General features: G+C 64.5%; 9 protein-coding genes across 9 annotated transcripts in view; 6 read left to right on the top strand and 3 right to left on the bottom strand.

The window, feature by feature from the left end:
* PFL1_06918 (uncharacterized protein) overlaps positions 1–832 on the top strand; it is a gene marked incomplete at both ends in the record, with an annotated part of 1,421 nt that extends 589 nt beyond the window's left edge. The window contains one exon of the mRNA XM_007884045.1: positions 84–832. Within this exon, the coding sequence (XP_007882236.1) occupies positions 84–832 (749 nt within the window). The remainder of the gene's footprint in view (positions 1–83) is intronic.
* A 425-nt stretch (positions 833–1,257) lies between these two features.
* Positions 1,258–4,754, bottom strand: PFL1_06453 (uncharacterized protein; the record flags this gene model as incomplete). The annotated part of the gene is made up of 9 exons (XM_007883994.1): positions 1,258–2,264; positions 2,375–2,468; positions 2,548–2,730; positions 2,825–2,953; positions 3,040–3,182; positions 3,292–3,361; positions 3,457–3,536; positions 3,608–4,052; positions 4,146–4,754. 9 exons carry the CDS (start codon positions 4,752–4,754, stop codon positions 1,258–1,260), a joined length of 2,760 nt encoding a protein of 919 aa, XP_007882185.1.
* Positions 4,755–5,222: 468 nt separating this feature from the next.
* Positions 5,223–6,623, top strand: PFL1_06452 (uncharacterized protein; the record flags this gene model as incomplete). The annotated part of the gene is made up of 3 exons (XM_007883993.1): positions 5,223–6,319; positions 6,430–6,455; positions 6,574–6,623. 3 exons carry the CDS (start codon positions 5,223–5,225, stop codon positions 6,621–6,623), a joined length of 1,173 nt encoding a protein of 390 aa, XP_007882184.1.
* Positions 6,624–6,938: 315 nt separating this feature from the next.
* On the bottom strand, positions 6,939–8,356 carry PFL1_06451 (uncharacterized protein; the record flags this gene model as incomplete). Its single annotated transcript, XM_007883992.1, has 2 exons — positions 6,939–8,123; positions 8,306–8,356. The coding sequence occupies 2 exons, from the start codon at positions 8,354–8,356 to the stop codon at positions 6,939–6,941; spliced, it is 1,236 nt and encodes a 411-aa protein (XP_007882183.1).
* A 2,517-nt stretch (positions 8,357–10,873) lies between these two features.
* On the top strand, positions 10,874–12,092 carry PFL1_06450 (uncharacterized protein; the record flags this gene model as incomplete). The annotated part of the gene is made up of 4 exons (XM_007883991.1): positions 10,874–11,030; positions 11,378–11,689; positions 11,929–11,940; positions 12,046–12,092. The coding sequence occupies 4 exons, from the start codon at positions 10,874–10,876 to the stop codon at positions 12,090–12,092; spliced, it is 528 nt and encodes a 175-aa protein (XP_007882182.1).
* A 789-nt stretch (positions 12,093–12,881) lies between these two features.
* Positions 12,882–15,656, top strand: PFL1_06449 (uncharacterized protein; the record flags this gene model as incomplete). Its single annotated transcript, XM_007883990.1, has 1 exon — positions 12,882–15,656. One exon carries the CDS (start codon positions 12,882–12,884, stop codon positions 15,654–15,656), a length of 2,775 nt encoding a protein of 924 aa, XP_007882181.1.
* Positions 15,657–16,279: 623 nt separating this feature from the next.
* PFL1_06448 (uncharacterized protein) lies at positions 16,280–17,657 on the top strand (the record flags this gene model as incomplete). The annotated part of the gene is made up of 4 exons (XM_007883989.1): positions 16,280–16,945; positions 17,091–17,229; positions 17,357–17,508; positions 17,619–17,657. 4 exons carry the CDS (start codon positions 16,280–16,282, stop codon positions 17,655–17,657), a joined length of 996 nt encoding a protein of 331 aa, XP_007882180.1.
* Positions 17,658–17,866: 209 nt separating this feature from the next.
* On the bottom strand, positions 17,867–21,103 carry PFL1_06447 (uncharacterized protein; the record flags this gene model as incomplete). The annotated part of the gene is made up of 1 exon (XM_007883988.1): positions 17,867–21,103. The coding sequence occupies one exon, from the start codon at positions 21,101–21,103 to the stop codon at positions 17,867–17,869; it is 3,237 nt and encodes a 1,078-aa protein (XP_007882179.1).
* Positions 21,104–23,154: 2,051 nt separating this feature from the next.
* Positions 23,155–27,040, top strand: PFL1_06446 (uncharacterized protein; the record flags this gene model as incomplete). The annotated part of the gene is made up of 2 exons (XM_007883987.1): positions 23,155–26,917; positions 26,979–27,040. The coding sequence occupies 2 exons, from the start codon at positions 23,155–23,157 to the stop codon at positions 27,038–27,040; spliced, it is 3,825 nt and encodes a 1,274-aa protein (XP_007882178.1).
* Between the last annotated feature and the right edge of the window lie 732 nt (positions 27,041–27,772).

Raw genomic sequence — 27,772 nt, 5'->3', positions numbered from 1 at the left:
TCGGAGGGACGAGGTGTCGTCCTCGAAGGCCGCGGACGGCCGACGGTAAGGGCCGTTCGCGTCGGTGGACGCGGCGGTGCCAGCGGAGGTGCCCGGGGACGGTTCCAACGTCATCGTCGAGCCGCACCGCCACGCGGGCATCTTTGTCGCCAAGGGCAAGGAGCACCTGCTGGTCACCAAGAACATTGCGCCCGGCGAGTCGGTCTACGGCGAGAAGCGCATCTCGGTCGAGACGCCAGGTGCCGGTCCGGACGGCACGTCGATCAAGACCGAGTACCGCGTCTGGAACCCGTTCCGATCCAAGCTGGCCGCCGGTGTGCTGGGCGGTCTGGACCACATCCACATTGCGCCGGGCAAGAAGGTCCTCTACCTCGGCGCCGCATCAGGCACCTCGGTGTCGCACGTGGCCGACCTGGTCGGGCCCGAGGGCATCGTCTACGCCGTCGAGTTTTCGCACCGCTCCGGACGGGATCTGATCAACATGGCCAAGAAGCGCACCAATGTCATCCCCATCGTCGAGGACGCCAGGCACCCGCACAAGTACCGCATGCTCGTCGGCACCGTCGACGTCATTTTCGCCGACGTCGCCCAGCCCGACCAGGCGCGCATCGTGGCGCACAATGCCGACTCGTTCCTGCGCAACGAGGGACACGCCCTCATCTCGATCAAGGCCAGCTGCATCGACTCGACGGCGCCCGCCGAGGCCGTCTTTGCCGCAGAGGTCAACAAGCTAAAGGGCATGAAGTTCCGCCCAAGAGAACAGCTCACCCTCGAACCCTACGAGCGCGACCACGCCATGCTCGTCGCGCAGTACCAGCGCAACAAGGACTGAGCCCAACGCTCCCTCGGGTCTCAACCCTCTAGTTGCTGCTACCCCCCGTTTCTCATTCAGGTCCCCCACCTCCACCCCTGCCTTTCTTCCCTTCTTTCGCACTGTGTAGTTATACTCCCGGCCTCTAGCTTTCTCTCTTCCCGCACTCCCCCTTCTAACTTCCTGACACCACGACCTCGATTTTCCTTCTCCTCTTACCGCTTTGCGCTGTTCGAATCTCGATCCGGTCTCGAAACTGCTCTCGTTCTCGCCTGCCGACGGGTTGGTGATGGTGGTGGGATGAAGCATGGCCCTTTACTCGCACTCGACCAAGCCCGAGAAGATGTCGATACTGGAGCCTAGCTCGTGTAGACGAAGAGGGAAGAGAGAGGCAGAAGACGAAGGGGGAGGGAGATGTGCAGCAGAACGCCACGCCACGAGGGCGCTTACGGAGCGCTGGGTGTCGTATCCGAGGCCAGGTCGGTCGACGAAGGTTCCGTGGCGGTACCACCACCCTGCTGCTGCTGCTGCTGCTGCTGCTGCTGCTGCGTCGACGACGAGGAAGGAGCGGGAGCGGGAGCAGGAGTGACGGAGGATGACGACGACGGCGTGCGGGAGGCGCTCCATGCCTTCTGGCGAGACGAGAGGAAGGATCCAAACGAGCCAAACGCCGCGCGCACCTGGGTGCCCGCCTGCGCCGCCGCCTGGCTCGCGGCATTCATGGCCTCGTTGGCATGAAAGCCCGTCAAGGTCGATGCCGTCGTTGTTCCGGCCCCCGCCGCCGTCGAGGCGTTGGCGTTGGCGTTGGAGGTGTGGATGGTGTTGGTCGGGACGGCCCCGCCCGTCGTCGATAGACTTGTCCCGCCCACCAGCGACAGGGGACGCAGCGAGGAGCGGTTGGTCCGTCGTCCGCTCGCATCAATCGCTTCGCCCGTAATCGTCCCCTTGCCCTGCCCAGCACCGGCAGCCGAACCAGTCGCGGCAGAGGATGAAGAAGAGGCCGACGACGGCGTCAAAGACGCTGCGCCGCCGCTCCCAGTAGCAGCCTGCAGCTGAGATCGATCCTTGTCCTCGCCACCCGCCGCGCCCCCGCCCAGGCCGCCGAGCATGCCCATCGGGTTGACGCCGCCGGCGAGCTGCGCGGCTCGGAACTTGGCAAAGTCGGTGCGGAAGTTGCTCGCCAGCCGGTAGATGTTGGCACCGCCGGCTTGGATCGCGCTGCCGATGGCCTCGCGCGTCGGTCCCAGGTTCTCCTCGAGGCGCAGGTCGTGCAGGCCCGCAGAGAGGCGCAGCCCGACGTCCTCGATGGCCGACGTCTTGCCTTCGCAAGGGTGCTTGTGGTCGACAATGTCAAAGAGCATCGGGTCCGTCGTCCTTTGCCAGATGGCAAACGCGTTGGTGCCACGCAGTGCCGCCAGGTATTCGGTGCCAAAGTGGTGCGACGACGATGCGTCTGGTTCCAAGGGCCGGCCGGTGCGAGGGAGACGAGGGAGCGATCAAAGCGGGCAGGTGTCAGCAAGGTCCACGACGCGAGAAGAGGGGCTGGATCGAAGAGACACGTACCTGGCGCCGTGATCGAGACCTGATCCGGATCGCTCTTGGCGAGGAAGTCTGCATATCGCGTAGACGAGAGCATCGCGCAGATGTAGTCCTCGAACTGCGGCCAGGGAGCAGGACAAGCGTCAGCTATGCCGCGCTGGTTCGAGGTGCTTAGCTGCCAAACGATTCGCACTCACCTTGGCTCTCAGGTAGTCGTCGCTGCCGTGGTAGCCCATCGAAGTAGGCCGCGTCGGGTCGGCAGGGTTCCACGTTTCATTGACCGTGTGCACGATCTCGTCCATCCACTTGCGGTCCGCCGGCGTTAGGCCGACGATCTGCTGTAGCCTGAGGTCCTGGAACTCTAGCGTTGACGTCTCGAGCTACACTCGATGCGAAAGAGGGCACAGTCGGTCAGCGTCAGCGTCCTTGAATGTTCGGCACTGGCGTGCAGGTGCAGCTGGCCATGAGACTCACGTCGACGACGACGTCAATCTTGCAATCCTTCTGCTGCTTGAAGATGCTGTTGCTGGTTCCCACCAGCCAGCTCCTCGATTGCAGCAGGTCAATCTGCTGGAGCGGGCAGTATGGCTGGAAAAAGGAACTCTGCGAGAATTCATTCGCGGATGGGAGCAGGATGAGCTTCTGTCCGCGTCAACAGCGAGGCCGGCGGAGCAGCGCTCGGTGCTCACCTCGCCAAAGATGTTGAGGGGCATGCCGAGGTACTTCATCAGGCTCTTGCGGTCCGAGGTGCGCAGGCTCTCGGCCTGTTCGGCTCTCGACTCCTGGCTCTTGGCCTGCGGATCCGAGGCGTCCTGAAGGTTGAGCAGGAGGCCTGGCGTGGGCATGGCGGCAGGGGCAAAGGAATGAGGTCAGAGAGAATCCCAATGAGGACCTGCTGCTGCAGCCGCTGCTGCGCGCCGGCAGGCAGTCTGCCTGCTCACTAGGTATCAGGGAGACCAGGGAGTACTGGTAGGTGCAGAGCCTCTCGACGGGGTATCCGAAAAACATGATCTGAAAGCAGATGATGTCGTGGCGTGGCAAGATGAGCCGATGCTGCCGTCGCGAGATAGGGCGGCCGACATCCAGTTTATTCGCGATGCACTCACCCGCCTCTGTAGAAGCAGCAGCTTGACCAGCATCAGCGTCTTGAAGTGCCACTTGTGCACCAGCTCTCGTATCGACGTCCCTGTCGGTCGCGTAGAAGGATCTTGGTTAGCCAAAGCCGAGGCTCCAACGTCGGCCAAGAGAGACACCCACCCATGTACATGACCGTCTCTCTGTCTTCAGCCAGGCCGCCGCACTGGAGCCCGACCTCTAATGTCGCGTGAAACTCGACCAGGATGTCGACGTCGCCAAGATCGCCTTGAGCGAAGAAGGCTCTGGTGACGATGCCGAGCTTCTCTCGAATGGGGCCAAAGACGGGCTCCTTTGCGAGCACGACGACGGCCTTCTGCACCGTGCTCCTCGTCACCTCTGCGCCCTTTTTGAGCAGCGCGTCGGAGGCAATCTGACGGTTGCACGAGATGCCAAAGATGGTCGAGTCGGAGAGCTTGGGGCAGTTGAGGTGGAAGTAGCAAAAGTCCTCGTCGGAGAGATGGCTGCCATCCGGCAGAGCCAGGAAGGGGAGGCTCTTGACCAGATCCTCGTCCTCGAGCAGCTCCTTTGGGTGGGCATACTCTACCTGTGGGCCCACGAGGTGGTTCTGTGTGCGTCGATCAGAGGGGAGAGGAAATGAGCGAGGGCTGTCAGGTGCCTGCTGCTCAGTCATGGGCGCGGCTGACCCTTTGGCACTCACAAAGTCGACGACGGCAAGACCCAGGATGATGGGGTCGGTCGCAGCGATGGAGATGGAAGGCGATACGGGCACCGCTGGACGGGATGGCGCAGAAAGCGGCTGGTCCTTTGCGGGAGTGGCATCTGCGGGAGCAGAGATGGTCTCTGTTGCTAAGCTGGGCAGCGTCGGCTTGCTGTCGGTATGGCTGGCACGCTGCGAGTCGGACTCGTGGGCGTCGTGGTCTGCCTGGGAGTCGTCGGGCAAACGAGCAGATGGCGTCGAGTCTGTCGTCGTCGTTGTCGCTGTCGTGGTGGCCTTTTCAGCATCGTCGAGCTTTGCCTGGTGGACTAGGCGGAGAGCGTCCTGGACCTTTTCGGGCATCGAGAGGGCCGAAGGGGCCGCGGCAGGCGGTTCCTCGTGTTCCTCCTCTACGCGGTGCGTGGCTGCGTCGCGGGTGTCATCCTGGCCGTGCGATGGGTTGGATTGGAGCTCCGTCTGTGCATCTTCGGGTGCGCTGTCGCCTGTGACCTCGTCGGCGCTCTGTGTGTGCTCGCTGACGTGGGATGAGCTGAGTTCCGGCTGGCCCTGTGCAACCGGCGGTGGTGCCGGGAGTGCGTCTTGGTCTGCCATGTCAGAGGGGGGCCGTGTGACGGCGCCAGAGGGGCCCACGCTGCTTGATGCGAGGTTCTTGGTTCTGCAGCCGAAGATGACGACGACGACGACGCCTGGCTGAAGGAGGAGGAGAGATGGTGGTTGTGGTGGTGGTGGTGGTGGTGGTGGTGGGAGGGAGTGAGGAGTGGGGAAGGGGGTGGATTCGGCCAAGGCGCGCCGCCGAGCGAGGCTCGACGGCGAGCGATGCCCCGTCATTGGCCCGCCGCTGTCCCTCTGCACCTCCACAAGGGCCCACCAAAGAGACCAACACATTTAGGTTGCGCCCGCTTCGACGTTGTGATTGCTTCTTGACTTCGCTCCACGACCTCCGTCAACCCCTCCTCCCTCTCAGCTCTCGCACCGCATCAAGCCCCTCGTCATCGCAACTGCACACTCGAGCCAACGCAGAGAATGGCGCGTCCATCTCCTTAGTCTGCGCCACCCACCATGGCCAGCCAAGACCCGCCCGCGCCAAGGGCAAACGCTCCCAGCCGCACCACGTCGAGCAACGCCAGCACACCACTCCTCATGCCATCCTCTCCGCCCACACCGCCGCAGCACAGCAGCACAAAACGAGCCCCCCTAGCAGAGGCAACGGCACACAACATCGGCCAGGCTCACACGCCACGCAAGAGACTCAAGCCCGACACCGGCTCAGCCGTAGGCACCGCCACCGCCACCGCCACCGCCGCCCAGACGCCCACGCCCTCACGCTCCGGCAGGCCATACGCCCGTCCCTCGCCCGCCTCGTCAAAGTCGAGCCTGTTCAAACCATTCAAGTCTCCTCTCGTCCGCGGCAAAGGGGCGCCGTCCGACCCCTCGTCCTCGTCGTCGTCTCTTGCGCCGGCGCCGGTCAAGGCGTTCACCACCAAGCCCTCGTCGTCGAGATCAACAATCTACCCGGCTTCACCGACAAAACCTCTGGCCAGTCCCGGCCGCGGCCGCGGCGCATTGCTAACGCCACGCAAGCGCTCGGAACGCGCAGAGCTCGAGGACCAGCTGCGTCGGCTGCGGCAGGCCGACAAGATCATCCGCGACCGCTCCCTCGACACGCTGCCGCACCTCATCGAAAAGTGGCGCGAAGCCGGAAAGATGGCCGCCCAGGACCTCTGGAACCTCACGGGTGCCGCCGAGGCGGGACAAGAGTCGTTTTCCATCCGTCCAGGAGCCTACGACGTCGAGGAACGGGGACGCCACGACGACGAAGGAGCGGACGCGATCGGCACGTCGAGTTGGCGCAGGCAGAATGCCGACAGTCCGCCACCGTCGCCGCGGACGGCCTTTTTGATACGCAGGAGCATGTCCGAGGGGACGCGGGAGCAGTGCGCGGCACTCAGGGGCGAAGACGACGACAGCCTGCCGCGCTCGTCCCTCTCGAGCTCTCCGCTGCCGCCCCCCGAGTCGTTTGCGCTCTCCGCCTCGTCGCGGCGACCCAACGCTTCAAGCGGCGGCGGCGTCACCTCGCAGCGAGCCGGGTCCGATCGCCACCAGCACGACGATGGGGATGACGACGTGACAAAGGGCATCGAGCAGAAGTGGAACGTGTATGTACCCCGCCCCGCCTCCGATGCAGCAGGTCTTGGACGCGAAGGGAGACGAGATTGACTTTGTCCCCTCTTCCTCTCTCTCCCTCCCTCCATGCTTCGCCGGGTAGCGGGAGAATGTTGGACCTGATCGGAGGTAAGCGCGTCTCTCCAACGCTCCGACTGATTCGAGATGAATGGCCCCACCCTCTGACCACTCCTCCTCCTCGTCCTACCGTTTCGTCGCAAACGGCCGACTCGAACACTACCTACAGTCGACAAGACGCTGCTGCGTTGGAACACAAACGAAGAAGAGTTTGAATGAGGCCCATTTCAGAACCCTATCCTGTTGTACTTGTACCCCCTTTGCTGCAACCCGCACGCACGCACGCACGCACGCACGCACGCACGCACGCCCTTGCAACCGCTCTCACCACGACTCGGTCGACCTCTCGAGACACGAAAGTGGCTGCTGCTATTTGGCTGGAATGTCGATTTCGCAATGCAGGCAACGGCCAGAGGGCTTCACGAAAGGGCGAGGGGAAAACGCGAAAACGTGGGAGCGGACGGCAGACGACGATGTACAAGAGAGTCTAGCCGGCGCGCGCAGGGCAGGCGAGGGGCAGGAGAGGGGGACCGTTCAGCGGTATCGGTGGACCTCCTCGCGCTCTCGGCCACGCATGTAGTCGGGCTCGGTGCCCGGGTAGTAGATGTGGTCCCACACCTCCTTTGCGTCGGGCCATGGGCTCTTCTTGGCCTCCTCGACGGCGTGGTCAACCTCCTCCTTTGCCGCCTTGTCAATCTTCTTGAGCTCGGCCTCTTCGACGACGCCCCAGTCGAGCATGCGCGCCTTGAGGCCCTGGATCGGGTCCGAGCTGCTCCGCATCGTCTGGATCTCGTCGCGCGTGCGGTACGTGGTGCCCGGGTCCGACATCGAGTGGCCGCCGTAGCGGTAGGTGACGAGCTCCATGAGCAGCGGGCCGTTGCCGTCGACGGCCGTCCACTTGGCCGTGTGCTTGGTCGCCGCGACGACGGCCAGCACGTCCATGGCGTTGACCTGCAGTCCCGGGATGACGTCGCCGCGCGTGTAGTAGGCCGTGTTCATCGACGAGCGCTCGGCCGCCGTGCCCATGCCGTACTTGTTGTTCTCGCAGACAAAGACGGCGGGCAGGTTCCACAGCTTGGCCATGTTGTACGCCTCAAACACCTGTCCCTGGTTCGACGCGCCGTCGCCGTACATGGCAAAGGTGGCGTTGGTCGTGTTGAGGTACTGCTGCGCAAACGCGATGCCGGCGCCGACGGGCACCTGGGCGCCGACGATGCCGTTGCCGCCAAAGAAGGTGGGCGTGAACATGTGCATCGAACCGCCCTTGCCCTTGGAGATGCCGTCCTTTCGCCCCAGCAGCTCGGCAATGACGCCCTTGATGGTGCCGCCGCGCAGCACGGCAAAGGGGTGGCAGCGGTAGGCGGTGATGATCTTGTCGTCGGGCTTGCAGCCAAAGTGCATGCCCACCGAGACGGCCTCCTGGCCGATGGCGAGGTGGCAGAAGCCGCGGATGAGCTTCTGCTTGTAGAGCTGGTCGGCGGCCATCTCCATCCTCCTCATCTTGACCATCTGCTCGTACATGCCCACGAGCTCCTCGCGCGACGTCTCGAGCTCGAGCTGCGGCACATCGTACTTGTAGCCCTTGAACGAGTCCGGGGCCAGCGAGACGGTGAACTTGTCCGACTTGGACTCGGGCACCGAGCTCGCCAGCTTCGACGCATCGGCGGCGAGCTGGACGAAGCGCGCCGAGGCCGGAGTGGCGGCCCGAGAGAGCGAAGGCTGCAGAGGGCGGGCAAAGGACGAGGCACGCGAGGCATGGCAGCAGAGAGGAAGGACAGTGTCAGGGTCAGCGTGCCTAGCTCAAGGGTGGAGAGCGGCCAGAGCCAGCAGCCAGAAACGCTACGCTGCACCGCGTGCGTGGCCGTGCGGGCGCTGACAGGCGGCGACGATGGGGAACGCACCACGGGGGCGGCCTTGCCGGCGCGGAGGAGGGAGCGCGAGAACGAAGCCATGGCGATGGGTCGACCGGCGGGGAAGAAGGAAGAGGTGGGGACGGCGGTGGCGGCGACGGCGGCGGCGTTCAGTCGTCCAGAGGTCGTGAGAAGGTGAGGGAACAAGGGGGACGACGCCAGCGAGGGTGATGGTGGTGGTGGTGGTGGTGGCGATGACAGGCCGATGGCGACGAGGGGGGAAGGCGCCAGGTTCGAGGACGGCAAGCTTCCGTTGGTTGGTTGGGCGGTCGGTCGGTCGGTCGGTCGGTGTGGGCGAGCCAGAAGTGTGCGGCCTGGCTAGCGTGGTCCGCGCAGCAGCAACGAGCAACAGCCCTTTCGAAGCTCCGGCCACGCAGGCAGGCAGGCAGGCAGGCAGGCAGGCAGGCAGGCAGGCAGGCAGGCAGGCAAGCAGGCAGGCAGGGTTCCCCCCTCCCCACCGACGCTCGCAAATCCCAAACTTTTTTTTTCTTGCCCTGCCTCCGCTGCGCTCGCCGGCTCGCGCGCCGTTTCCCTGCCCAGGCTTTTCGCCGAGCAGACGACGCGCCGCCGTTGCCGCCGCCGCCCACGTCGATGAGGATCAGAGACGAGGCCAGGGTCGTCTCCGTGGCCACCCGTCACCATCCCCGTGGGTTCGAGGTCGAGATCACATCACCCTGGGCAAGGTACATGATCGACGAACCGATAGCAGCAGCATGCGTGCTTGCTAGCCGGGCGTGGCAAGGCGAGAGAGGGGCAGCATAGCGTAACCATCTGTTGTTCGGCGAAACCCACGGCGTAGAGCATCGATAGGTGGGTACCGAGCAGGGCCTTCCGCTGTGGCCTCGCTCGACCGACGCAGCGCCGGCCGCGGGAGATCGATGGCGCAGCGCAGCCAAGCTGGTCCCTGCGCGCCCACCTAACCAACAGCCTGGCCTGGGCTGGCCTGGCGCGCCCGCATCTCGGCGAGGAGAGCGAGGCCCAGCAAGGCGCCCCAAAGGTTTGAGCGGCCGGGCCGCCTGCTTTTTGGGGCCAGGCCAGGCCGGGGGCCTGCGTGCAGGCGGCCGGTTCCGAAGACGGGCAGATCCGTCCGCCGGTCGGCCCGTCCATTCAGTGGGTCGCTCCCGGGATTTTTTTTCTTCTTGGCCTCAAAGCGAAGCCGGCAGCCTCCTTCTCTCTTCCTTCTTCCTCCGACACCACACCCTTCATCCCCCGTCCCCTTCGGCTTCTCCCATCGACACCTTCCGTCTCGCCCTTCATCGACACAATGTACGATACCTAGCACGAACAGCTGCATCGTACTGCAATAACAGACGATAGACGACCTTCGACAACTTGAACGACGTGAGGGTACGATGGGCGTCGCTCAATGCGATCACCGACAGCTGCGATCATGATCACGGCTACGACCACGGCCCTCACCCTGCGACTCCCGGTTCGGCTCCAGCTATGGCGTCGGCGACCGGTTATCAGAACATGGGAGCGACCACCTCGGACGGCACAGCAGCTCGACATGATGATCTACAATTAATAGAGTCAAGCACGGACCGTCTGGCGATGTCCCTGCGTGGAGTCGCTGGACCTGCCGATAACTTTTACATCTCTATCTGATCCAGCTGTTGTGCCGAGCTTCCTTGGTGTTCATCCTCGCTCTGGTCAACTGTCGCCGCCGCCGCCCCTGCTGCTGCTGGACACTGGGCTCAGTCCAGCCGTCATTGTCATTAATTGCGCTTCAATGGCGGTAGCCGCTGGCTTGTTCTTGTACCGCTCGCTTGTGATGAACTGAAGATTGATTCTGAGAACGAAGCCAAGTCAAATGGGGGCCATCGCCTGTCTATGTGTCTCTACCGCTGTCTGTGCTGCTTCTGGAAGTCCTCTCGCGGTTGCTACGAGATCAGACTTCCGCCTCGATAGACGATCGAAGCGATGCAGTCGTGGGCTTTTCAAGCGGCGGTGACTCCCTCGACCCAGCATGCTCAGGCAGAGGAGCAATCAGACGGAATGACATGCCTTCATGTGGACAGGTATCGTCAGTGGCAGCGCCGTAGGCGAAAGCGGCGATGACGAGGAGGACGAGGAGGTCTCGAGGTTCGAGTGAAGAAGCGTCCTTCGGCTCCGAGTTGGCCGTGGCTGACTTCGGGCTGGCGCGGGTGAGGCCGGATGAACCCTTTTCAAAAAGCGGAGAGGCCTGCCAGGCTGGCGGGCAGGCGCGCGCGATCGCTGGACCAGGGGCCCGGCTGGCTGGATTACCAATTGCCCCGCGATGGCCTGGCCTGGCTCGGCCGCAAGTGCCGCCAACGCCCGCGACCAAGTGAGCCTGGCTGGCTGTGTCGGCTGGCTGCGTCGGCTGGTGGGGCGGGCGGGTGGCCCCGCACCCTTTCACCTCGTCGTCTCTTTGACTGCTCGTCACCATCACACGCGTCCACCTTGCCTTTCTGCCTGCTGCGAGACGACATCAGCGACACTCCCTGCACATCTCACGCGCCAACGGCTCGACCTCCCGACCACCACCGCCGCCACCGCTCCTTCACTGATTGACGCACCGACCCGACTTCGACCATCATGGCCTCGTCTCGCTCCGCCCTCCTGGCTCTCCAGCCCCTCAGGCTCCACGCCTCGGCCACCAGCCCTCATCTCCGCATGATGGCCATGGGCGCCCGCGGCTTCCAGACCGCCAAGCCGCAGGGACAGTCTGCTGTCGCTGCTAGCCGACAGGGACGTGAGTATCCGAAAGCGGAGCAGGGACGCAGCTCGATGGAGTGCTGGGTCCGTTCGCCTGATGGGATCCTAGGGAATGACAAGGGCTGGGCGCTGCTGTCATCATGGGCTGGCATAGATGCAAGGATGCCAACCCCGGAGTCGCAATACCGACCTCGAGCATGCGTCTTTGGAGGCTAGCCGTGGTGGCCGGGTGGACCTCCTCTGGTCAGCGATGGACTAGAGTCGCACGCACATTTCTTGGAGGAAAGCGGCGTGGCGAGACAGAAAGCGACTGCCACGGTTCCCGCATGCTGACATTGAGTTACGGCTCTCTACCCGGTCCTGTGCCTCTCCATGCCCCGGCAGCCTACGTCAAGGGCACCGTCAACGACCCCACCCCCTTCCCTACGCCGAACCCGGTGCACGGCTCGTACCACTGGTCCGTCGAGCGCCTGCTCTCGGTGGCGCTTGTCCCCATCGTTGGCGCCGGCATGGTCAAGCACGGCTCCTCGGGTCTCCTGGACGGCGCCCTTGCCATCAGCCTCCTCGTCCACTCGCACATTGGCTTCGACGTCATCAGAAGCGACTACCTCCACCCTCGCAAGTTCCCCATCCTCGGACCCATCCTCATCTGGGCTCTCCGTGCCGCCTCCGCCGGCGCTCTCTACGGCCTGTACGGTGAGTTGGTCTGCTTGGCGCTGCGTTCCTTGCCGTCCCGCGGTCACGGCAGAGGTGGCGGTTACAACATTCGGCTCGCAGGCCACGGGCGCACAAATTCGGTGCACCGCCGAAGGCTGCCGCTGGTGCTGCATTGACATGTCAATACGTGCTCTTTTGCGAGGCTAGTATTGACAGTGCTGACCTCTGCTCATCCTCCTTTGCATCACGATGCCTCTGCCCGCCCCTTGAAACCACAGAGATCAACACAAGTGAGTACAGCTTCCCCCGCTTTGCAGTCACAGGAATGATCTGATCTTCGGCTGCTGACCACCCTTCCACCGTCTCCTCTGCTTCTCTGTTTGCCCCCGCCGTAGACGATGTCGGCCTCTCGGAGTTTGTTGCGCGCGTCTGGACCGCATAGGCGCCCCAGTCGATGCGGATCACGGGTGCGCTGCGGTGATGAGAATGAGATTTGACTAGCAACACCTCGACAGCGTGTGCGTCGCTCGCGCGACTGGTCCGGGATATTTCGTGGCGTGGTGAGCTTGCTTGCGAGGAGAGCACGAGGGGCACCCGCTCCCACGCGATCCGGTCTGTGCGCCAGACGATGAGCAGGCCGAGCAGAGCGCGCTTTGAGGTCAGGAGAATGGTGGACATGCGGAGGCTGCCGCAGAGTGACGCTGGTCTTGGTCGCCGTCCGTAGTGCCATGCTGGAGAGAACTTCGACATGCTGCTTGCCTTCCCTCCTCGGCAGCCGGTGTGGCAGAGTGCCGACAGAGAGGCGAGCAACTCTGGCTGGCCCCTGGGAGACGAAAATCCAGATCGGGTGAGCCAGGGCCGAAATGGCCGACACGCGACCCGAGGCCTTCTTGCGTTCGGGCCAGGTCCTCTTGTCTCCTTTGGAAGCCCACCACCTTTGGACCCGCGACAAGGCAGGCTAGCTCCGCCCTCCCTTCCTCCATACCATACCATACCATCTCTCCACCGGATCATTCCTGGACGGGAACCGCCAGCCATTTTCACCACCGCTGCTCGTCTCCTCGGTCGGTTCGCCCTGCGCGACGGGTCCGAGTTGGCGCCATCGCTGCTTCGCTCCCTGGTCCGACCCTGGACCACCTCGATCAGCGTCCCCGCGCTCAAGTTACGACAAACCCACCATCATCGCGCCGGATACGCCGCAGCACCATCTGCGCGGCGGCCAACCACAGCGATGTCGAACGTCCTCGTCTACTCTGGTCCGGGCGTATCGTCCTCGGCGCTGCACCACACGCTCAAGACGCTAAAGACGCTGCTGCCCACCTACGACGTCCAGACGGTCAATGCCAAGACGCTAGCCCTCGACCCGTGGCAGCAGTCCACCAGCCTCCTCGTCCTCCCCGGCGGCAGGGATCTGCCGTACGTAGAGGAACTCTCCCGTACGCACTACAGGTCCGACTCCTCCGCCACTACCGCTGCAGCCGGGACGGCTCGAGGAGAGAAGGCCTATGAAAAGGTCGTCGAGTTCGTCGAGCAGCACGGCGGCAGCTTCTGCGGAATCTGCGCAGGGGCTTACTACGCCTCTGGTCACTGCGCCTTTGAGCTGGGCAGCCCCATCCAGGTCGACGGCGCGAGACCCTTCCTCCGATTCTTCCCGGGAACCTGCAGCGGCACCGTCTACCCGGGGTTCGTCTACGAGTCCGACAAGGGCGCGCGCATCGTGGACCTCGACCTCGTCCGGCCCTTGCCTGACGCCCCGACACCGTCGCAAGCCGAACGCGGGGTCGATGCGGCGAAGCGATGGCGGTGTCACTACAACGGCGGCGGCGCCTTTATGGACGCCGACTCGTTCCGCGACATGGGCGTCGAAGTGCTGGTGAGGTACACGGCGCCGGGGGAGGAGGCGCTCGAGCTCGAGCTAGACATCGACCTCAACGCTACCGCTCCCGCAGAGGCCGGCCGGGCGCCGACGCAGCTGCCGGCCAAGAAGCCTGCGTACGCTGGCCAGGCCGCTTCGGTGCTGTGCTCGGTGGGCAAGGGCAAGGCCCTGCTGTTTGGAACCCATCCCGAGTTCCCACTCCTGCCGTGGAGCCAGGCGGTCCAGCTCTCGGCATCAAAGGATCAGGTGGTGGGCCCGGACTCGCAGGATGCCAGTCAGGCGCAGCGGAAGCAGGCCGAGCTGCTGCATCACGAAAAGCGACGCCTGACGTGGCTGAGGGACGTGCTGGCCGAGCGGCTCGGTCTGCGGGCGGAACTGCCCGACTGGGTCGTCCAAGGCGATGCAGCCAAGGCGGCGACGGCGGTGACGGGCACGACGGTGCCGGACTCTGGCGAGCCCAAGCTGCTTCCCATCATTGTCACCTCGACCGATTCCCGCAGCTTCTCGACGACACTCGAGGCGCTGCGTCAGGTGGCGACCAAGAATGCTGCCGTTGTCAGCCATCTCTCCACAGAGAGCATCTCGCAGGACGGGCTCCAGCGCGACCTCATCGGAAGCTTCAAGGACTCGAACGACTCGATCCACCTCTACCGCGCCACTGGCGAGACGGCCGACCGCCTCTTCCAGCTCTGCCGCTCGGCGAGCTACGATGCGTTCTCGAAGCCAGTCTTGCTCTCAAACAAGGACGCCGCCGTCAACGATGCGTCAGATGCGCCAGCCGAGCAGGAGAAGGAGGTGGACCTCGACAGCGTGCCCAAGTACCTGCTCTGCTACCCGGGCCAGGGAGGCGATCCCGACCTGCCGGACCCGACGCTGCTGCCCCACTGGAACATCGCCGAGTATCGTCGCTACCTCTCGCAGTTTGGCGATGCGGTCAAGCAGCTCGAGAACGAAGACGGCAACTGGGCGCGATGGACCCGCCACGGCGGCGGCGGAGGTGGGGGTGCGGGCATGTCGCACTTTTTCGGCGCGGGCTGGGCGGGCTCGTCGAGCCTTGGCGGCAGCGGGAGCGCTGATCCGTCGTCGATCCGAGTCGGGCAGACGACGCTGTACGGCGAGATGGTGACGTCGACGCAGACGATGCTCGACAAGAACTTCCGCTTCCTCTCCGCGTTCCCGGTGGGGACGACGTTTTTCGCGACGCAGCAAATGAGCGGGCGAGGCCGCGGCAGCAACCGGTGGATCTCGCCGCGCGGGTGCCTGCAGTTTTCGTCGGTGTTCAAGGTGCCGCTCGAGATGGCGGCCAAGACCGTGTTCCTGCAGTACCTGTCTGCCATGGCCATTGTCGAGGGCATCCGGATCGCGCTCGGGCCGACGGCGGCGGGGCGCGAGGTGGCGAGCAAGATCCGCATCAAGTGGCCCAACGACGTCTACGCCGAGGTGCCCATCGAGGGCGATGACGGCGAGGGCGAGGGCGAGGGCGCCGCCGCAGCAGCAGCACCGGCTCGGACGGCGACGTTCGACCACAAGGGCAAGCGGTACGCCAAGATGGCGGGCATCCTGGTCAACTCGCAATTTTCGGGCGGCAAGGAGTTTGTGCTCATCTCGGGGTGCGGCATCAACTGTCTCAATTCGCGGCCGACGACGTCGCTGCTGGAGCTGGTGCAGCTGCACAACCGCAGTCGGCCAGGAACGGACGCGGACCGGCTGGAAGAGGTGAGCCAGGAGAAGCTGGGTGCGGCCATCCTGCGCGTGTTTGAGTCGATGTGGAAGACGTTCCTGGGGAGCGGGGGCGACTTTGGGCCGTTTGTGGAGCGGTACCGGCGCATGTGGCTGCACTCGGACCAGGAGGTGGTTCTCGGTGCCGATGCGCTGGGTGGCGACGGGGAGGCGGTCAAGCTGGGTAGCGCGGTCGACGAGGGAAGCAAGGTGAGGATCGTGGGCATCTCGTCGGACCACGGGCTGCTGCGGGCGGTGCGGGTGGGCAGCTCAGTGACGACGTGGGACGAGCGGGCGTGGTCGTCGTCGTCGTCGAGGGGCGGCGGGTATGGGGTCGACGAGGTGATTGAGCTGCAGCCCGACGGCAACTCGTTTGATATGCTCAAGAACATGGTCAGGAGAAAGGCCTAGCTGGCCTGGGCCTGTATGTACAGTACAGTAGTAGAGCAGACAGGTGGCCGTTGACCTCGACGAAGGGGCAGACCGTCGTATCGAGAATGCCAGAGAGTCGAGGAGGGAGCTGGCCTCTGGCAGGCAGAGCGTGCGTCTGTGCGTCAGTCGAGGCAGGCAGGCCAGAGGGCCGTGTGGAGGCGGCACGCGCTCGCTGGCTTGGCCTTGGCCCTGGCCCTGGCCCTGGCCGGCTTTCAGAGAGGCAGAGAGAGGGGAGAAGGCAGGCTGGCCAGCGAGCAGCCAGACCGAGCCAGCTGGCACAAGACTCTGTCGCGCGCACCAGCCAGCGCTCAACCAAGGCCAGCCAGCCAGAATAGCGGCCACGCCACGCTACGCAGCCCGACCCGACGCCCAGAAGAAGAGCAGCGAAGCCAGCCGAAGCAGGCCAACGGCCAACATACACCTACCTCTGATAGCAGCATCCTTCCACCATCCACCCTGCCCGACCCAACACCTCGTCCACCACCACCGCCAACCTGGCACACAGCCCCTACACACGCGCAGCCGTCGACACTTCGCACCACACCGCGTCGCACCGTAGCCAACACCAACCTCTGTCCTCGCCTCCCCCCCGTCCGCCCGCCATGTCGACCGCCGTAGTCGCCGACGCGCTGCCGCCGACGCTGCAAAACATCCTCGACCAAAAGTCGCTCAAGTGGCTCTTTGTCGGCGGCAAGGGCGGCGTCGGCAAGACGACGACGTCGTGCTCGCTCGCCATCCAGCTCAGCCGCGTGCGCGAGTCGGTCCTCCTCATCTCGACCGACCCGGCCCACAACCTCTCCGACGCCTTTGGCCAGAAGTTTGGCAAGGAGGCCACCCGCGTCAACGGCTTCGACAACCTCAGCGCAATGGAAATCGACCCCGCCAGCAGCATCCAGGAGATGATCGAGCAGTCCGACTCCCAGGGCGGCGCCATGGGAAGCATGATGCAGGACCTCGCCTTCGCCATCCCCGGCGTAGACGAGGCCATGGGATTCGCAGAGATCATGAAGCACGTAAAGTCGATGGAGTACAGCGTCATCGTATTCGACACGGCCCCCACCGGCCACACCCTCCGCTTCCTCTCGTTCCCCAGCGTCCTCGAAAAGGCCCTCGCCAAGTTCTCGGCCCTGGGGCGCAACCTCGGACCCATGCTCAACCAGTTCACCTCAATGATGGGCGGCGGCGGCGCAAACCAGGAGGACCTCTTTGCCAAGCTCGAGAGCATGCGCGAGGTCATCAACGAGGTCAACTCGCAGTTTACCGATCCCGTGAGTGCCCCTCGGCCAGGGCGGGCAGTGTGGCCCATCATCGTAAAGAGAAGCTCGCCCGCGGTGATCAGTCGCTGAAGTTGCCCAATTCCCCCGGGCCTCTCCCTATCCCTCTCTTTTGCTCCGCCCCCGCCGCCGCCCGCAGGACAAGACGACGTTTGTCTGCGTCTGCATCGCCGAGTTCCTCTCGCTCTACGAGACCGAGCGGCTGATCCAGGAGCTGACCCAGTACGAGATCGACACGCACAACATTGTGTGCAACCAGCTCCTCTTCCCAAAGAAAGGCAAGTCCCGCCATCCCAGCCCCTCGTTCCCTTGACGCTCAGCGGGAGGCGCAGCCTGAGCCTGACCTCTGCTCCCGTTCCCTCTCCTGGCCGCCCCCTCCTCGCTCCTTCTCCTCGCTCGTCGCAGGATCCAACTGCGAACACTGCCAGGTGCGCAAGTCGATGCAGGAAAAGTACTTGGCCGAGATGATGGACCTCTACGCCGAGGACTTCCACATTGTCCGCATGCCCCTCCTCACCGAGGAAGTCAGGGGGACGGAAAAGATCCAGTCCTTCTCCGTAAGTGGGCCCCGCCCGTGCCTCGCTGCCCGGTCTTTGTGCCGAGACTCCTGTACAGACGCGCTAACCCGAGCATCTTCCCTCTCTCCCTTGTGCGCTGACGGTGACAGAAACTCCTCATTGAGCCGTACCAGCCCCCCGCGGAATAGAGGGAGGGGGGGGCGCTGCGTGGAAAGGGGAAGGGAATGACATGGTCTCTAGATACAGGTTCGATCTGCAGAGCCCCCTGCGCGGCGTCGAGCCTCTGGTGGTAACGACATGACGACACGGCTCGGCTCGGCTCGGCTCGAGAAACGGCCGACGAGGGTCGGCAGCGTGGCGCTGCTGGTGCTGCTAGAGGTCTGGGGGGTTCGGGATATCAGCGCAGAGGGACGGGCCGGGTAGCCAGCCTCTTTTCCCTCGCCTCGATGAGGTTGAGGAGCGACCCGAGCGCGACGAGCGCGAAGGTACTGCCACCAAACGACCGCGAGATGACGTCGTGCGCCCCCAGCAGGCAGGCGGCGAAGAGACCGCGGATCTCTTCCAACTCGTCGTCGTCGTCATCGTGGTCGATATTCTCGTGGGTCAGGGCGCCGCCGCCGCCGCCGCTGCCCTTTTTCGCCTCTGACAGCGAGATGCCGGCAAACGAAGGGACCAGTTCGCCCTCGACGCCCAGCCGGTCCAGCGCCGTCCGACCGCGCTCGCCATCCACCTCGACATCTACATCGACGACGAGGCCCGTGCGCTCGACGACCGTCTCGTGCTGCGGCGCCGCCTCGGCCCGTTCGAGGGCAGCGCGGCACGTCTCGTCGTACGTCTCGCCGCGGCCCGTGCCAAAGTTGCGGTGCTGCAGCTGCGCATCGAGGTCCGTCCTGCCCGCGCGGCGGATGGCGAGCGGATCGCCGCCCGTCACAATGACGCCGAGCTGGTGCCGCAGGATGGGCACGAGCTCCGACGTGGCCGACTGCAGCTTCTCCTGCCACCGCTTGAGCTTCGACGTCGTCGCCATGACGGGCGAGCCCAGGATGATTTCCTCCTCGCGCAGCCACTCGGCCGTGTGCCGGCTCTCGGGCACCCACGCCGCGATCCGGCTAAGGTGGTAGGTGAAGGAGCGCAGCAGCGGCGTGCATCGCTCCTGGATCGCCCGCTCGGCCTGCTGCGACGTCGGCCTGGCGTACGGAAAGCGCGCCCCGACCGCATCGAGGATAGCGACAATGTCCGACGTCGCCGACGGCGCTGCCTGGTCGCCGTCGCCGTCGCCGTCGCCGCTGAGCCAGATCTGCGCCGGGCCCAGAGGCATGTCGGTGTCGGTCCAGGCAATGTCGCGGTAGAGTCGGCCGAGGGCGCGCTTGCTCTTGTACACGTCCGGGGCGTGGTCGTTCTGCGCGAGGTAGTCGGGCCGGTTGCTCCGGAAGGGCAGGTAGGGCATGTCCCTGCGGTGCACCGCCTGTCCCGTCTTGCAAAAGTCGACGGCCTGCGCGTGCAGGCTGGCCAGCTTGACGCAGTCCGGGTCGAGCGAGTGCTCGTCGCTGCGGTCCGAAATGTGCAGGTGGAGATGCGACACGACGCCGATCTGGTCGTTGATGACAAAGTCGGTGAAGAAGTCGGCCAGGTCCGCCGGCTTGCAGGTGCGGTTGAGCTGCTTGTTCTTGGGCTGCTTGTAGGTGCCCGGCGCAAAGTTGCGGTTGATGAAGAGCAGCGGCTCCTCGTACAGGCTGTAGATGTCGCCGTCGAGATCGCCGCCTCCGAGCATCGACGGCAGCGACCTGCCATGGGCCTCGCAGCTAAAGACGACGACGTTCCTCAGCTGCATCAGCGGATGGTCCTTGGGCGGCGCCACGGCACGCACCATGCGAGTGTCGCCCGGGTGGATGGTCGGCGAGCGTCCGATCAGGATCATGCCCTCGATGACCCGGGTGCGGCCGTCCTTTTCCTCGACCTGGGCAAAGATCTGGTCCTTCCTGAGAAAGCCAAACTCATCGGCCACGCCGATCAGCGTCGGGCCGAGCGTGGGGATGCGCGCCTTGCGCTTGAGATCGCCGAGCGCCGCCGAGATCGAGGTGCCAATGAGGCGGTTGAGGATGCCCGTCGCGTCGAGCTGCTGCGGCGCCAGGCCGAGCAGGGTCTGGAGCTTTTCAAAGACGGCGAGGGAACCGAAGGCTGTGCCGAACCCGTACCGCTTGCACAGCTCCGAGGCCGCCTTGAACGAGAGCCGCGCCTGGTTGACCTCCTCGACGGCCAGCCTCTGCAGCACCAGGAAGTTGGCAAAGCCCACGCCGAGATCCTCGAGGGCGTTGATCAGAGGGCGGTTCAGCCGCGTCGGGAGAGGGTGCAGCGACGAGGTGGCCACCTCGACCTCAGTGTGCTTGGGCGCCGAGAACTTGATCATCGAGGGGCGCAGCTTGACCTTCATCCCCGTGAGCAGCGGGTTGACGCACAGGACGCCCTTGGCACCGCCGATGCGGACCTGGATGGCCGAAGGCACCTTGGCCGCCAGGACCTCGCGGCGCCGCTCGTTGATCATCATCTTGACCCGGCAGTACTCGAGCCAGACGGCCTGCATGAGCTTGGGCGAGATCTGCCCGACGCCGTCGGTGAAGAGGTTGCCAGTCGGCGACCGGATGTCGTCGACGACCTCGACCCACTCGTCGCGCAGGCGGATGGTTGGGGCGGTGGCGCTGAAGGCCTGCGACAGACGCGCTCCGAAGCGAGCAGGGAACCTCTCGACCTCGGAGAAGGCGCCGAGCCCCTGTCGGATCAGGTCTGCAGTCCAACGCCTGCCTTGGTCGTCGACAAAGGGGGTAGAGAACCAACACTGGTGCGTCCGCAGCGAAGACCCAGACCACGCCAGCATATCCCACTTGCGCCCCGCGACGGTGATGCCGTCCTTGAGGATGCCCCCGATGCGCTCGTGCACAAAGGATTCTGCATCAACCTCGCGAAGGTCGCGGCGGCCGACGGGGAAGCGATCGAAGTCCTCGTCGGCGAACGAGACGCGGAGGAAGTGGTGGGCGTGCTCGGGGTACGCTCGCAATACTCTATTCGATGTGTCGACGACCGGCCCGGCCAAGATGACGCGCGTCGGCGTCACGGTGGCGTTGTACACCTCAAAGGTGGCGCCCAGGCCGACCGACAGCGGGTCTTCGGCCGTCGATTTGGCGTGGGAGAGCCGCTTCGCCTCGCGAGCCCACAGCTCGCGGAGGTCTAGGTGGGTCTCGGCTTCCCTCGTGCCGTGCATGGCCCGGGTCCTCTGGATCGACACGGCCAGGTTCATCACGAGGACCGCAGTTGCCGCCTCACCGCGGTCCCTGATGGAACGAGACACGAAGTACTCGAGATCGTGGACGTCCGGGGGGAAGAGGAGGGCGTTGAGGAAGAGCCGCTCGACCTGGAATGCCAGTGGGATGCTGAGGCGCGCGCAGAGAGACTGGATCGCATCGAGGTGCGAGGCACGGAAGAGGCTGCGCTTGACGCCCCAGCGCGGCTCTGAGAGGTTGCCGGCACGGATGAAGACCCGTTTGGCGTGGAGGAGAAAGGCGTCGAGCTCCTCGTGAGAGGTGAAGACGACGCGGAAGGCGCAGCCCACGTAGGGTGCGCAGTAGCGCCGCCGCTCCATCAAGTTGGGGTCGTCCTCCTGGTGCGCCTTGAAGCACCAGTAAGTCGACACTCGACCGTTTCTGATAAATGTGGCAGGGCGATCGAGCTCGAAGGTGACCTCCTGCTCGTGGATCGACCATCGGACCAGCGTGTTGTACAGGATCTTGACGCCGTTGGTGCGCTCGTTGCCAAAGATGACGGTCTGGGTGTGTTCCGAGAGCGCTGCGGGGAGCGGCACGGCGAGCCTCTCCTCGTCCTCGATCGAGAACGTGCCGTCGTGGCAGATGACGCCGAAGGCGATCGTCCTCCACGCTCCCGGCCGTCCGTAGGCGGCATTCTTGTCGACCTCGTTGGTGCCTCGTGTCCGCCTTGGACCGGGTGCAGGGCTGGACTGCGCCTGCGACTCAAACGACGTCAGCCGGGAGGCGAGGCTGGCAATATCTCGAGCACCCGGGTCCGGCAGAGCCAGGTCTAGCAGATGCTCTGCCTCACGCCCGTCCCGCTGCGATGTCGACGTCTTACGCCTGCCTTCGCGATCGGGGCCGTCTTTGATCGCTTTCGGTGCCACTGCAGGTGCTCTTGCTTCCGCCTTGGTCTTGACTCTCGCTTCGCTCTGTGAATCGCCTCGGGCCTGGACCGGCCTTGGCTTCTTGTCGTTGCCGCTGTCCTTTGCGACGGCTTTGCGTCTCTCTGCGCGGTCGCGGATGCCTGCCTTTGATCGCTGGGCCTGCTCGGCTCTGGCTTGCGCTCTCTGCTGCTCGTCGAGGGCGCGTCGCCTCTCTTCTCGCTGACGGTGGTCCTCCCTGAGCCGGAGGGCCTCGGCCTGTAGCTGGAGCCTCCTCTCCTCTGCCAAGCGCTTTCGGTCGCGGGATCGCGGTAAGGTTCTTCGAGGAGCTTCTGTACATCTCGTGCCTTTGCGAAGCCGTTGATCCTGAACTGGAGAACGCAGGCCTGGTCGTCGTGGTAGAGGATGACGGGGCGGGACCGGCGACCGACGGCGCACTTTTCCAGAAAGCGGTTGGCGGTGGTGGGCTCGGGGATGGTGAGGTAGGCGTGCCCGTAAGGGGTGCCGTCCTGCCTTGTGAGGAGCTTGAGGGCGAAGTTGGTGCGCTCCTGTCCGCGCCGGAGCACGGGCTCGGTGTGAAGCGCCGTGGCGATCTCGGTCTCAACCTGCTCGGGCGTGGCCCACTTGGGGATTGGCGAGACGTAGAGGTCCATCTCGCCTCAGTGATGGGGAAGGAGTCCGTGTGACTTGATGCAGCGATGGCAAAGGACGGAGCGAGGTTGGTTGTGTGTGGCTGTGCCGATGTTTTGTGTGGGCGCTGCGCTGGTCAGGCCGACTATCCAGCGTGGCCAGACACGTTACGAGCGGAAAGCCAGGGAAACTGCGCCGACGAGGCCATCTCTCTACATGGATCTATCCGGCTGGACCCGCTGAGCTGCTCGCGGCGCTTGATGAAGATAGGCAGGCCTGTCCGGCTGGCTGATTAATCGTAGCTGCGCAGGTCGACCACGCCCCGAGGATACGAGGTAGTAGTGGCTCTCGGGTGGGCCGTCGGCTGGTCCGAGGACCGTGAGAGATCCGGCGTCGGCCCGTGCCGCAGGGAGGCCAGGAGCAAGATGATTGGGCAGCGCAACGACTGGCGGTGGTGGTGGTGGTGGACTAGAGAGAAGAGGCAGCTCAGCCCGGCTGCTCGCAACCAGCAATCAAGGCCGGAGGTGTATGTATGTCGGCTGGAAGGGTGCGTCCAGTGACTGAAACGAGGTGGTCACGGCCAAGCCAGGCCACGGAGCCAAGCAGCAAACAGCAAGCAAGCTCGCCCACAGGGTCCACACACGAGCTCTCGGGGCTGCTGGCTGCTCCCGACACCCGCGCCCAACAGAGGAAAAAAAAGTTTAAAGTGGAGGAGCCAGGCCCGAGATGAACCTGCCGCGTTCTTTGACCTCGATGCTCTTCTGCTCCTCGCCGTCACCACCACCAACCCACCCTGGCCACCACCGACGTCGACCGTCCTCTTGCAGCGGGAGTCCTCAACGCTGTGCAGTGGAGCTGCTCGTCAAGCCATCGCAATGACGGCTGCGGCGGACTCGGCGGTCGAGGCAGCGGCGGAACAAACCTCGACTGCCATGCACACCTCTGCCGCGCCGGACTCGGCGACCGAGGCCTACCTCGACCTACTGCTGCAAGAGGCCGACGACTTTGCACAGCACCTCCAGCCCCTCCGCAAACCTCAATACCAAAACAACGATGCGTCGAGCTCGCCCCCCGACCTCCAGCACCCCATTGCGGGACCCTCGTGGTCCGACGTCGAGCTCGACCTCTTCTACCGCTCCATTGCCCGCCACTCGAAGCTCCGTCCGGACCTCATCGCAAAGGACGTGCGCACAAAGACGCTGCCACAGGTCTGCCTCTACATCAGGGCCCTAGAGCAAGGCGCAGCTGAGCTCGAGGCTGCCGAGCTGGACCTGGCTACCCGCGACCTCCTCTTCAGACCGCAGCCCAGGTCTCCGCGTCAGCACGAGAGTTGGCAGGCGAATGCATCAGGACCGAGCGGCAAGGCTGCGATACAAGGCCTTTCAGCGCGACGAGCGGGAGATTCCCCCGGCAGCCCTGCAGTCACAAGTGATCTTATCGAGAAGACCGCGTCAAGCAAGGACCAGGTGCGCCGGGCTCGTGCGCGTCTTCGCGAGCAACGCTGGAAACGACTCCCCGCAGCCAAGGAAATGAACGACGAGTGGATCGAGCTCGAGGAGCTTCAAGCCAGCATCTTTTCCGATCGATACGGCGTGGTGGCCGAGCGTCTGGCCATTCTGCAAAACCACGAAGAGTCCTCCGCATTCACCGCGATGGAACCCGACGCCCCCGTGGTCAACGGCACAGGCCTGCCGCCAAACTTGTCGCCGCCCCCGCCGCCCGGGAAGGACGGTCAAGAAGGCGGAGAAGGGGCACGAAACAAGGAGCAAACGCTGCCTCCGACAGAGACAGATACACAGATTTCCCCTACCGAGGAGCAGCATCGCGCCATGTTGCTCTACTCGGCCTCGCTTCCCGTCGCGTACGACGAGCAGGTGGCCGCCACAATGCTCTACCTTCGCCACCGACCCCGCCTGGATCCAGATCGAGAACCCAACACGGTGCTGGTGAGCTCGAACGACGCCGATCCAGCGACTGGTGACCGCCTATCTCGCGCGCCGATCCGCGCCTTCAGATCGGTTCGCGCCGTCGAGGCAGTCGTCGAAGGCGAGCCACCCAAGATCAGGAAGGAGTATGCAGCCTTCTGCGCGACTCACCCGGCGAGCCCGATCACCTGCGCGCGAGATGTGCTCTCGGCATTGTCGAGAGCGATAGAGCTCGGCTTTATCGTCGCGGTGCAGGTCTCCGACGAGACCCTGGAGCTAGCATCGGCTGAAGGCGCCGAGGACGGCTCGGACTCGGAACGGCGCAGCAGGATCGCAAAGCTCTTGGACGAAGGCATTACGGACCGGCCTCAAAGTACCGGATCGCTCCTCGCCTTGCTGGAAGAATCCGAGCAGACTTACCTCTGCTGGGCCGACTCTCTGGACGCAGGGGTCCAGACGACTGGGCCTGCGGATCACAGCAGCTTCCTCGAGGCGATCGAGGCCAGAGCTGAGCGGGGAGATCAGCTCTTCCATCGAGCAAGGGCCGAAGCGCGAGCACGGCTGCTGTCCTCGCTGACCACCATGGACCTTCGTCTGTGCTACACGGCTTACAGAGACGGCGATAGCCAAGATATGCCTGGATGGGAGCCTAAAGGAACGAATCCCGTCGACCGCGAAGCCCTACCCCCGGAGGAGTCCACTGCCGCTCCGCCCGATGCCTCTACAGACCCGCTCGACATGGGTCGGCAAGAGGCTGGACCAATCGCGACCTCGACCGCGGCATCAGACTTGTTCAACGGTGGACATGGCCCACCAGCGGCCGGTGGCGCCATCGACGCGGGCAGGGACCAGCGCCGCGGTCAACACAGCGAACGATTCATCTACCACGGCGAGGACGTCGGCATCGACTTCTCAAAGATTGTCCCAGAGGCGCGCCAGTCGGTCAAGGCGCGCATCCGTGCCTTCTACGCCTTCGGTGGCATGGACGCGGTGCGCGACCTTGCTAGCCGGCTAGACAGTCAGGGTCGGCTCACGAGCAGAAAGCCGCGCGCACCCAAGGGTCTTACGTCGTCGCTGGTCGTGCTCGGCCACGACATGGGCGTCGATCTGCGAGCTTTGTCTCCGAACGACTTCGCCACCGTTCGGAAGCGGGTCGCGGGTCGTCTACAGAGGAAGGGCGTCGAGCATGCCCGACAGTATTGTGCCCAGCTGCAAGAGCGCCTCGACCAAGGCCTTTCGCTGCAGCAGATCGACGAAGAAACCATGAGGCCCGGCGATCGTGCGGGAATGTTGACGAAGGAGAGGCGCTACGGTGCCACAACCCTGCGACCGACCGCTTCTCCAGGCGCCGAGGATGCCGCCGAGGATGCTGCCGACGAGCCAAACGACACCAACGCGGACATGCCAGCCGATGAGTCGATCAGCCGAATCAGGCGGCGGGACAACCGCCTCGTCCACGTCGGACTCGCCGAGGCATTTGTGGCGATGCCGAGCGCCTCTACAGAGCCCGACGGCGAGGCATCGGGCAAGGGCGAGGGCGAGGTGGACGACGCGGCGACGCTGCCAGCAGCCTACAGCATGGAGCTGCTGCCTCCGCACTTGCAACGCGCCATCACGCTGTTCCCGGGCATCATAGGGATGCTCGAGGAGTCCTACTCGGCGCCGGATGCTGATGAGGCCGAGGCAGCAGATGCAGAGGCCGAGGCCGTCGTGGCTCGAGGTCCACGGCGCATCAGCGTCGAGGCGCTCGCGTCGCTGTGGGAGCACTTCCGCGCCTTCTTGGTCGAGGTCCTGTTCAGCGTCATCACGGCGCTCGAGCCCTACTCGCTCGACAAGAAGCAGGACCTGCCCAAGATCTCGCCGCTGGCCGTCTACTCGGCCGTCGCCCGGCTCGGCTACCCGCACAGCCTGCCCGGACTCGTCAAGGCGGTACGAAAGAGGTCACACTTTGCCAGCGACGAAGGTGCGGCCGGCGACGATGACGACTGGGGATCGATGGTATTTGACGAGTTCAGTCGCAAGGCGATGCAGATGGACCCGCCGATCTGCTTTGACGAAGTGTATCGACCCGGCGGAGCTCGTAAGCGCGACCCGGACCTGATCGGTCTCTCCTCCGATGACGACGATGGCGACGGCGACTCGGATGGGGAGGGTGGCGACCCGATCACGATCACCATCGGCGATGCCTACCGCCTCCCGCGCCCCTTCTCGGTCAGCCGATCGAGGAAGGCCGCGCAAGACGATGAAGGCTACCACGAGAGCAGCTCCTCCGATACGCAACTCAGCGAGCTCAGCAGCTCGTCTGACGACGCCACGCAGAGCGAAAAAGACGGCAGTACCCGCGACACTGATCTTGAAAGCGACAGGGGCAACGATCACCGGCCTACGGACCCGGCACCCTCCACCGCCGCGTACACCGATCTCTCCGAGGTGGACACAACCCACCTCTCTCCGGCGCTACGATCCAAGATCGAGCGGTTTCTCGACACGCACCTCTTCCGCCGGCATGGACAGTTGGGACGGATGGAAGGGTACGGCCTGCGTCTACTCCGCCGTGCGGTGCGGGAGCAGGAGGAAGAGGAGGCGCTGGAGCACGACATGCTTGAGCGGCTGGAGAGGGCGGACGAGGAGGAGTTGAAGAGGTGCAACGACGAGATGCAGGCCGTATTTGGACGCCGTCCCGTGCCGAATGCGGACGAGGGGGAGGGGAGGGGTAAGGAAGCGACTGTTGAGCAGATCCTGGCCGCCCCTCCCTCGCCATCCGGACAGAGCAGCGAAGGTGCCGCGCAAGACGGTGAAAGTCGGGTCTTGGGAAAGAGGAAAGCGGATGGTGTGACGGCTTCGTTCGGTGGAGAGGCCGAGGATGTGGATACGGCTTCTTCTTCGTCGTCGTCGTCTTCTCCTCCTCCTCCTCGACGTCGACCTCGTCGATCTCGACAGCTGGATCTAGAGGCGGGGGGAAGAGGGCATGGAGGACGAAGTTGAAGCGGGAGAGGAAGTGGGAGAGGGAGGATGAAGAGGGCCCTCTCACACGAGGTCGGACACTCTGCCTCGTCGATGCCTAGCTCAGTCAATCGTTCCATCTTCCCCCTCCTCCTCCATCCATCCATCCATCATACATACACCCCCGCCAAGCAAGAGTCCAGCAAAGACTAGACCAAGCCTGGCACATAGGCATGTCATGCGATTTCGGGTGGGGCCGGGCAGGCGAGAATGTATGTATAGCGCCAAGCTGCTTTGGTTTGAGTTGACATGGGGAGCGAGAGGTAGGGTGGCACCAATTTTTGTTATTGTTATCGTCTCGTTTGGGTTTTGAAGGCTTTGAGAGGAGGAGGAGGAGCGGGCATTCGGGGAGGATGGGAGGGGGGCAACGCTCTCGCTCGTGGCACAATAATACAGGATCGAGGAGAGAGGAGAGGATGGAAGAGGACAAAGTGAGGGAGGGGGCTTGGGGCCTAGGCCGCATCTCGTCTGCGCTGGCCATGGCCAGAGAGGGGCAGGAGTTGGGAAGGGGCGGGACAGGGTTGCATGATGAGGAGCGAGCAAGCCAGACGACGACAACGACGGC

The sequence above is a fragment of the Pseudozyma flocculosa genome (genome assembly GCF_000417875.1).
Source record: "Pseudozyma flocculosa PF-1 unplaced genomic scaffold scaffold00026, whole genome shotgun sequence".
Classification (NCBI taxonomy): Eukaryota; Fungi; Basidiomycota; class Ustilaginomycetes; order Ustilaginales; family Ustilaginaceae; genus Pseudozyma; species Pseudozyma flocculosa.
This window is presented reverse-complemented; position numbering and strand designations above follow the sequence as displayed.